At 42.0% G+C, this 9,987-nt stretch overlaps 1 protein-coding gene across 2 annotated transcripts in view; it reads right to left on the bottom strand.

The window, feature by feature from the left end:
- Positions 1-293: 293 nt before the first annotated feature.
- GLRA2 (glycine receptor alpha 2) overlaps positions 294-9,987 on the bottom strand; it is a 129,282-nt gene continuing 119,588 nt past the window's right edge. For both annotated transcript variants that reach the window (XM_009278543.2, XM_009278544.1), the window contains exon 9: positions 294-572. In XM_009278543.2, coding sequence (XP_009276818.1) covers positions 294-572 — 279 coding nt within the window. The remainder of the gene's footprint in view (positions 573-9,987) is intronic.

The following is a 9,987-nucleotide window of genomic DNA, read 5'->3' as shown; positions in this document are numbered from 1 at the left end:
ATCTTGGTGATAAAGTTGGGTAAAATTTGGCCCCATTTACAGATGTCTGATCAATGCTGAATCTGGAAGAACAACACTGAGAGTACATAGGGGGAACCTTTTTTGACTGATCTCACGGCATATTTTTTCATGCAATCACTTTTCCTTCTATACTTCTTTTCCTTTTTGTTCATTTTTTTCTTCAGTGTCCTTGGGGGGGAAAGAAACCCTTAGTCCAAATGACAGAAAGACATTTCACTGTTTATTTACATGTGGATCACTTTGGCTAAGAAGTCCTGGCAAACTAGAGTTGCCTATTTCTTGTGAATGTCCTCATGCCGAATAATTTTGTATGTAATCCAGTAAAAGATGTTGAAAATGAGGAAGGCGAGTGGGAATGCAGCACGGGATATTGTATCAATCCTTTTTGCACGGTCAACAAACTTCTTTTTGATGGAATCTGAATCCTTTGACGGTGCCGGAGGTGGGTTGGGTGGAGTAGCCTTGACTGCTGTGCCGTCTTTGACTTGGAGACAGTGACCCATGCCATAGCCACTGAAATTGAATCGACTCTCACGAGCAACTTCATCTTCCTGGAGGATAAAGAAGACAAATAAGAGACACAATCACCTGTCTATCGAGCATGCCATATACTTGAGTAGCTGAGGTGCACCCCTCCAAAACACCTGAGCAAATTAGCTGCTGAAGCTATGATACAAAGTCCAGGTTTCAAAGACAAGCAAGCAATTAAAACTTACATAAAAATACATGGAAACTAGGTGACTGCCAGTGTTTGTGAATCAGAGCTTTAATTTCTCTAGCTATGACTAAATCTGTTGCCCTGAGCAACAGGCTGTATCCCAACCCCATAGGGAAGAGATCTGACTCCACAGGTTTCTTATCGCTCTCCTTGGGCTTGCTGTGGGGAGGAAACTTGGTCATGTTGGTAGCAGGGAGTCAGGTTTATTTGAATGACCCAGAGATCCAGGGGCCCAAGCTCATGGCAATGTGTATCCATGGCTCAATCTAACCGCAGCCTTACACCTCCGTCTCTGATCTACAAAACAAGGATAGATCATGGTCCCTCCTTGCTCACAGGAGCGCTCTGACAATCAATACTTCAAAGTGCACTGGGCACTTGGATTTAGTGGTAAACGGGAATTAGGTGTAATAGCGTGAGCTATTATAGCACCATCGTGCAGAAATCCATTCTCTTTCTTGTCTGAGTGGGTAATATTTGTTTTTGGAGAGGTGAGTAACTACCACTGAACTTTATCACCATGATAACTGTGTGATGAAAGGTTTGTGACTGTGCTGGTAAATTCTCACTGCCATTTCTTCTGTCTGATAGCACAATAATACACAAGTTAACAGTTACTGGCAGCCCTCCATGAAGGATTCAAAATGAACAAACAAGCAGCTCTATTCTTTTTCATTCCAGCAGGGATGAATTGTAGGTCCAGCAGCTTGCCCTAGTTGAAGACCTTCTCTTCAACTGACAAATACCTCATTGTTGACTTAAAATGACCGCTTCTTGGGCTCACAAGGAGCCCACTCCCTCACAGGGAATACTCCCTCATATCTCTCGCTAAACCACAGCCTTCTGATCTTAACAGAGAATCAGAGACTGCAAGAAAAAACATCACAGCAGCAAGATATTGAATAAGGAGTACATTTGCTGAAGTTGGGGGTGGGGAGGGAAGATAATTTACACCTATTCAGGATGTAAATCACTGCTCCTTCACAGAAGCACCTCCTTCAATAATTGCATTTTTCTCTCTCCCCAGCTTCAGCATTGGAATTGAATATATCACCAGACTTGCTCTCCTTACCTTGGAGCTGACACGCAAACGTGAATAGCCAGTAGTGAGATCCAAGGCTACCAAATGAGAAATAGTCATTCTGACTGCTTATGACATTGAGTGCTTATGGAAGGAGGATAGGCAGTAAACAGTGCTTTGGAGCCCCTGTCACTTCGGCCTGAGGACTATTCTACAGTGAACCCATGAGCAGGTGGAAAATTGTGGTATTGCAAGGCTGTTTGAGCACTTATCCAGGGTTTATATCCCTTTCGTTTCAAAAGCTCATCATCATTAAGAAAAAGAAGCATGGTCCTCTCCCTTTTCAATTTTATTTATTTACAGTTTTGAGTCCCCCTCTGTGAAAACTCTGAAATTCTGCTTGTTCTAGTGATCATAAATATGTAAAGTATATTAAAGATGAACCCACTGAGACCTAAGTTCTGGATAGGCTTATAGGCAAGGCTTCTTTTGCATGACTTAATAACACCAAAAAGTCCCCCGATAATACAGGGAGCTGCCTTCCTCGCAGCACTTTCCCTTTTACTGAGTTTGAAGGATAAAATGCATGCCCAGGACATGAGAGGTGATTAAAAAGGGTAACAGATTTTCAGCAGCTGTGTTGCCATATGTACTTCATTCATTTTTAAAAAAATTAATTTCTGTTACTCGTGAGGGATCTATGGGAGGAAAGAAAATGTACTGAGCTCAACGCAGGACTTGGATAGTCCCAACTTCCACTGTGCCCTGCTGGGTCACAGCTTTGTCGCATGGGGCTGAGCAATTCGCCTTCAATGTCACAGTCCTGCTTTTGAGCTTACACTGTTGTCACTTGAGTGGGAAGCTATCTGAGAATAGGGACAGGGATGTTTAAATTGCATTCTTTCAGGTCTTCAGCACCCGACCTTTAGCTGTAAGGAGCCACTCATTTCCCAATGGGATTCAGAGCCCTGCTTTTTCCCCTACAGACAGCTGGTGGTGCCACTTCTTTCTCACAAAACCCAGAAGGAAGTGTGCCAAGTCCCCATGCTAGTTTTTTATTTAGGACTGCAGTAGATGATGATTTACCCTGCATATAAGAGGTACCAGCATTCACCTGGGGTATGATGAGCATGTGCTCGGGTTTCTTCTCTGTTTGAGCAGATTTGAATCTCCTTCTCCCCAGTAAATCTCTGGATCCGTTTGTTACCTGTTCTCCCAACAGGTAATTTGCTGGTTGCAAAAAAGTGTGTGTTTATTCGGGTTTCTTCTCTGTTTGAGCAGATTTGAATCTCCTTCTCCCCAGTAAATCTCTGGATCCGTTTGTTACCTGTTCTCCCAACAGGTAATTTGCTAGTTGCAAAAAAGTGTGTGTTTATGTAGCTTTTTTTTAAACTTTATCAGAAAACTTTTTTCAAAAACTAAATAATTAATTAAGAGACTGGCACTGTGTTTCTACCCTGCCACTTGTTTCTATGTTTGATATTACACTCTTACGAAAACTTAGCACTAGAGACACTTAAGCTGTAGCTGTTGCGATCATCTAAGTGCCACTGGAAGCAAGCAAAGCCACAGTCCTTACAGCCCCACCTCTAGCCCTAGAGGTGCCACAGCTCCATAACCACCATGTCATTTTCAGCCCCAGGAACCAAAGGGGCTTTGCAGTCTGGCACCTGCCTGCCCTCTGAGCGCTGCCAGCATCTACAGTCTTACAGGCAAGGCCTGACCCCATCAGAGCTCTCCCACCTGACCAGACATCACCTGAAAGACCTTGGGGTGGTGAGGTCTCTGCCCTCTCCAATGAAATTGGCCAATAGTGTTGAAAATTAACAATGAAACCCTACAGAGATCGAGACCCACATGTCTGCGCTGGGAGGATACTTTTCCCATGAGACTGCAGTCAGGCGTGTGTCCTATTGGCCTCCTGAGCCCTTAAACCGGTTCCACCCAAAATGACACAGCAGGGACAGAAAGGCTTCCTCCCTGCTGCTGAAGGGAGCTGGGGGTCAACCCAAGTGCTGGAACTTCATTGTCCATGCTGCTTGTGGGTTAGCTCACTCTGGCGTGGACCATGCCAACAAGCTTTCTCGTAGATGAACCTGCTCTACTGGGGACTAATGCTATGCACTGTGGTCATGAGCCATGTGGCGATAGCTGGCCTCAGAACAATAAAATCCCCAATGTGATTTACTTTAGCAGTACAGATGTAGTTAAAAAACTGTCTTTCAAACACCATAATCTTACGGCAAAGCTACAATTTGACATTTCAGATGATCTTCCAACATTCTGTTACGTATAAAGGATTTTGGGGAATAGTCACGGAGAAAGAAAACCAAATTTAGATCCTTTGGCAAAGGGAACCCTTTTTTTTTCATGTTTCAATATCTGAGTTGAAGAACTGACCTCAAGTGCCTTCCCTTTACATAGTGGATATGTCTTCCTTTAACCTAGAGGCTTGGTGAACTACTGGGCAACTTACCTAGGGTACCCTCTGACGTGGCTGTAGAGTCACTCTTCATTCTCAAGGTCATATTCAGCTCACACCATCTGACATACCCTACCATGGAGACTCATCCAAAGACAGTCTTCAGTCTGTGCTGTTCACCAGTTTAGTCACTGGTAAAATAGTGCAAAAAACTTTGCAAACATTTCTATCATTATTTTAATCAGATTACACATAAAACTTGCATTCATTTTAAACCAGACATGATCTCACTTGCTTAAATCCCAGGCTATTTATGGTTTTACAGATTTTAAAACAAAAATCAGAGAGCGTCTTGAAGCCACTGGACATCAACTGGAGTGGCAGAATCCACTGCCGTTGAAGTCGTTGACTTTATCCTTCTAAAGGGATATGAAGTTAGTCTTGCCTAATACGTAGTGATAGAGATTTGGGCAACTGCTTTCTGCAGATGCTTTTTCAACAGCATGGATTTATGTGTATTATCTTATGGTGTCATACGGAATGGGCTGAGGTGTTGGCTATAAAAAATTTTCATCAAACAAGAAATACATTTTTTTTCTCAATTTTTAATTTCCCTTTATGAATTTAATGTTTTTCTGTGCTTTACAAAGTAATGAAATTAGATTCTCTTGACTTAGCTTTACAGTAGGCAACATGTAAATCAAGAGGGTTATACTTCTGGCATGGTTTTCTTTCTTCATGTTCCATCTTTGTAAAGCTTTTATTTCTACTCCATCAGGTCTAGAATGTAATTCATACTACCAACTTCACACCAAAGCAATCAGGAATGGGAAAAAAAACTTTAGAAAATCTAGTCCATTGTACCTTGCATGCACAGTGTTCTGTACAATGCATTCTGAAGTGCTTTCTCCTGACCACTTCTAAATGCTTATTGTCAGCATTGACTCAGTTTTAACAATGAGGAAAATTAGAGAGAAGCTGGCTTCAAACAGTGTATTTAATTTACTCTCTGATGTGATTTATTCATTTAATTTTGCTACTCTTTTTCCAACATATGGTGGGCAAACGATTTAAAAGACTATCTGGTTTAATTAAATTTCAAGGACATAGGAGATTAATTTTAGGTATGGGGTAGAGAACATCAGGGAAATTTTCCTTTTGGCATTCATAAGCACAAAGTTAGAAAACCACAATAAATTCAGACTTGAATGCAAAATGGAATCAATAGGAATTACACCCCAAAATAGCTTTGGAGGCTTCATTCCTAAATCATCTTTATGATTTTGAGACACCTCCCATCTCTCAGTACTTTACATAATTCATAGTGTGGTTTTGCAGACAGTTGTGCTCACATGGTTTCAGTTCTCAGGAGTCATTGAGTATGTGGATGAAGGTAGTTCAGCTGAGAAGCATGCTTGGACGTTCAAATCCTCTTTGGTTCCCCACAGAAGGCTCTTACAAAGCTAAATTGTCAGGAGATGAGAGGGAAGGTCCTTTCATAGATTAACTGTTTAAAAGGCAGTAATGGAGTTTAGGAGTAAAAGCTTGATTTCATAACTGAGGAATTCGCTGGAGGGGATCCCCAAGAATCTGTGCGAGAACCAGTAACAAGGAAGAGATTTATAAATGAGCTGGGACAAAGGTTCCCAAGGGAAGGTACCCAGGTGAAACAGTCTATTCAAAGCGGACAAATCTAAGCCAGGCTTTCCAGAAGGATTTCTAAATGCTGAGTGACTCACTAACAAAATGGCAGTAAGTAAAATACAGGATTGATAAGTGCAAGGTAAAGCATTGTCGTGGTTTAACCTCAGCCAGCAACTGAGCACCACACAGCTGCTCGCTCACTCCCACCCCACCCTGGTGGGACTGGGGAGAGAATCAGAAGAGTAAAAGTGAGAAAGCTCCTGGGTTGAGATAAGAACAATTTAAAAATTGAAATAAAATAAAGTAAAATAGTAGTAATAATAATAGTAGTAATAGTAGTAGTAGTAGTAGTAGTAACAGAATATATGAAGCAAATGATGCACAATGCAATTGCTCACCACCCGCCGACCGATGCCCAGCCAGTCCCCGAGCAGCAGTCCACCCCCCTGGCCAGTTTTCCCCCAGTTTATATACTAGGCATGACATCACATGGTATGGAATATCCCTTTGGCCAGTTTGGGTCAGCTGTCCTGGCTGTGCCCCCTCCCAGCTTCTCGTGCCCCTCCAGCCTTCTCAGTCGGTAGAGCATGGGAAGCTGGAAAGTCCTTGACTAGTGTAAGCACTGCTCAGCAACAACTAAAACATCGGTTTGTTATCAACATTATTCTCATCCTAAATCCAAACCACAGCACTGCACCAGCTACTAGGACGAAAATTAACTCTATCCCAGCTGAAACCAGGACAAGCACATTGCAAAAGATAACCCTAATTACACACAGACAGTAGTGGGCTCAAAATTGGTTATTTCCTGGTAAAAGTGAAAACTTTTCCACCACCAAAGTGGAAGTTTGGGGAATTCCCATGTAGATGATTCTGACAACATTAGTCCTCTGCTAAGCAGCCATCAGACAATGGGCAAACAAAACAGAAACCATCATTCTGCCACTTTATCCACTCACAGTGTGATCAGTTTTTGAACACGAGGAACATTTCTGGTCACCCAAACTCAGTAAAGCAAAATTAGGTAAAGTACAAAGGGGAGCAGCAAGGATGATAAAAGACTTTTTCTGCATGAGGAGAAACAAAGTAGCTGAGATCTTTTCAGCTTAGAAAAGCTGTGTTTGGGGGTGGATATCACAGAGGTCATAACATCATGGTGAATGTTAATAAATGGAAGGAAAGGGAGTAGGTTATGGGTTTTTTTGGTTGTTTTTTTTTTTCAAGGCAGGAAATAGGATAAAACACAATGACACTATGAGGGAGAAAGGAAGAACTTATTTTTTTAAAAGGAAGTTATCTTTCATTTACCAGTGTAAATCATTGTGTGAGAACATTCAGAGGTTGAAAATAGCACAATGGCACAGATTCATAGGTCCATGTGCAGCTATTGAAAGTGCAACCTAGTTCATGCAGAAGTACGCCCTTGGTTGATTATTTTCAGAAGACAGAAAAGTCCTTCTAGCTCCTTCTTGTCTTGGAGCTTTTAAATACAATTTGTCTCAATATCCATGCCAGACCACTGCTGGAGAAAGGATCCTGAAACAGATGCCATTCCTTCTCACCGAATATGGCATGTCCTATGGGAATTCAAGTCTTCCACCTCTTGATAATATGCCGGAAGCTGGAGCTAATGATAAAATGTCCTGCGTTTCCACTAGTTTTTAGTACCTGGAGTGTAACTTTTTTTCTCTTCACATAGTTCTGCCTTGAGACTAAATCCTGCTGATGCAGAAAGAGATGACTCTTACATAGCAAACCTATATGTGTCCCAGTTCCTTATACGGCAGGAAAAAGTGAAGTTGGAGCAAGCTCTGGTGGCATTTGGTAATAAAGAGTCACTAACAGACTCCTCTAATTTGTTCCACCCTGAAGAGCCCTGGATCTCAGCTCACCTATGCCAGATGCCGTTCCCACTATTCCTTAATCCAGGCTTCAGAGGAGCAGAAGGTGATGTAAAATTGTCAGTTTTTCACCTCAATCCTGCCCAAAATATAGATCAAACACATCCCAGAATTTGACCTAAGTATTGTTTTTCCTAAATATTCACCCAGGTGTTTCAGCAAAAACATAAGCAGTATCTGACCGATCCTACTGCGTGGTGCTGCTCCATCTGGACCCCCCATTCTGTGTGTGATAGTGGCGTTCACCCTTTTTCTACCTCTCTCAACACTGATTTTCCTGCTCACTGAGGGTTTTTTTTTTCTCTCATTTGGACATTCATGCCTTATAAAATCTAAGTAAAACAGACCTTGTATTATAAATAGCACCAACATTTTAATTTATGGAAGAGAAATTTGTCATTCTTGTCTTCAGTAAGGGTTTCTAATGGATAAATTTAGGTTTGCTTTAGAAAGCTGTGTTTAATAATGCCTCCTATCTCCACTAAACAGCAGAAGAATCTCTGAAGCATTTACTTACTCATTCTGTAAGAACAGCAAGTGAACTGTTGTTAATACAATAATGAAATGGTAGTTAATGTGGCTTTGCCCTCTTTGAATAGGAATTGAACATTATCCAACTGAAAGAGTAATGTAATTTAAACATGTTGTGGAAAAAAAATATTTTCCTGGCTTGAAATATCTTCAAGTGGAATCTAAATTTTTCAAGGATTACTTTAATAATAAGAATTATATAGTCAGTAAGGGTGATCAGTTTGCTACCAAAAAAAAAAAGATTTTCCTTTTTCTTTAGTAAAGCAAGGCTTCCTTCTCTCAATTTTGCAAATGCAGTTAATTAAATTTCTTTATTCAACTTTATGTTTTATATATAATATAATTAATATTTCAATTTTGGTGGAGGGAGGGAGAACCAGATGAGCTGCTGTTTTGCACAGCATCATAAATGTTACAATAGTTATAGCTCCTAAATAACAGCAGATCTATCACTGACGCAGTGTCTTGGTTCCCCTTTGTTTTAAATGAAAGTAATGCCTTGAAATATCCAGACCCAGTGATCTGTGAGTGTCCTATAGACATCATCTGCCTGGATATTAAATCCTCTCAGGACAGTGAAGTCTGGAGACTTGACTGCTCTCAGATAACTCTTCTGCCAGTCTCTCTCTGATGAAAGCAGAAGTCAGCCAGTTTATCAGTGGGAATGGCACATTAGTTTGTTTTACATCAGACAAATACAAGTTAATGACCTAGATTTGAAGGATAATCTGCTCTGACCAGAAATCTGTTGGATACAGGGCAACTAATTTCTGCTCATGCTGTCTGCATGGAAGGCTGAGCAAACTGCAAAGCTAGTGTTTAAATATGTGACTATGTCAGCTAAAACATGGAATAGCGGTTAATGGGCACATCAGAGCAAAATAATGTAAAACAAGGCTATATTTGCTAAAATTTTTGAACGTCAAAAACCTAAAACACTGATGGAAACGTACCCAAAATTCACGTTTCCCACTTTCTCTTGCTCTCTGCAAAACACCTGCCCCAGGAGAGATGAGATGGGGCACAAGCAGACCCTCTCACCTGCCTCCTGTTGGCAGCGTTCAAGCCCCAGCCTCAAACTTCCGCGCTCTCCTGCCCTGAAACCTGCTACAGGGCCAACACTGCCTGGCAAGTCCCATCCTGGGACAAGGGCGCACGCTGCCCCGACTGGGTGACAGGCTTGGGGAACTGCCACCGCAGCATGTCGGGCAGCCAAGCTCACAGCCCCCGGTTGCAGACGGGGACATCTGAGCAGCTGCCCCCCCCCCAGGATTTTTCCCATCAGGTTCTCTGATGCTTTTCTCCGAACAGATTTAAATATTTTGGGGAAGATCGGTTTTATTGCACCTTTGGGAAATTTCTCACTGGTCTCTGCCTCAGCTGTAATCATCTTAGATCATTTTATTAGAGCACCCCTGTGCCCTGACTGTGGCATCTCGGAGTACCTAATTTGTTAAACAGTCAAAATTAAAAAAAAAAAAAAAGAAAAAATTGTATATGTGCGCACAAGGCCCATAAACGGCAGTCATGATCTGACTCATGCAGATCACCCTCTAGAACAATGTATTGCTGGGGATTTTTTCAGGCTCGTGTTTTGATTCCCTCAGCTCCACCAGTTTTCAGGGCCAATCTGCAGCGCAGCCCACAGCAGGCCAGGGACAGTGGACGCCGTCCTCCCTGCCTGGGCCAGGGCTGGGGACGAAGTTCTGGGACCTGTGGCATCCGTGCC

Source organism: Aptenodytes forsteri, unplaced genomic scaffold, assembly GCF_000699145.1.
Source record: "Aptenodytes forsteri isolate BGI_AS27 unplaced genomic scaffold, ASM69914v1 Scaffold434, whole genome shotgun sequence".
NCBI classification, from domain to species: Eukaryota; Metazoa; Chordata; class Aves; order Sphenisciformes; family Spheniscidae; genus Aptenodytes; species Aptenodytes forsteri.
This window is presented reverse-complemented; position numbering and strand designations above follow the sequence as displayed.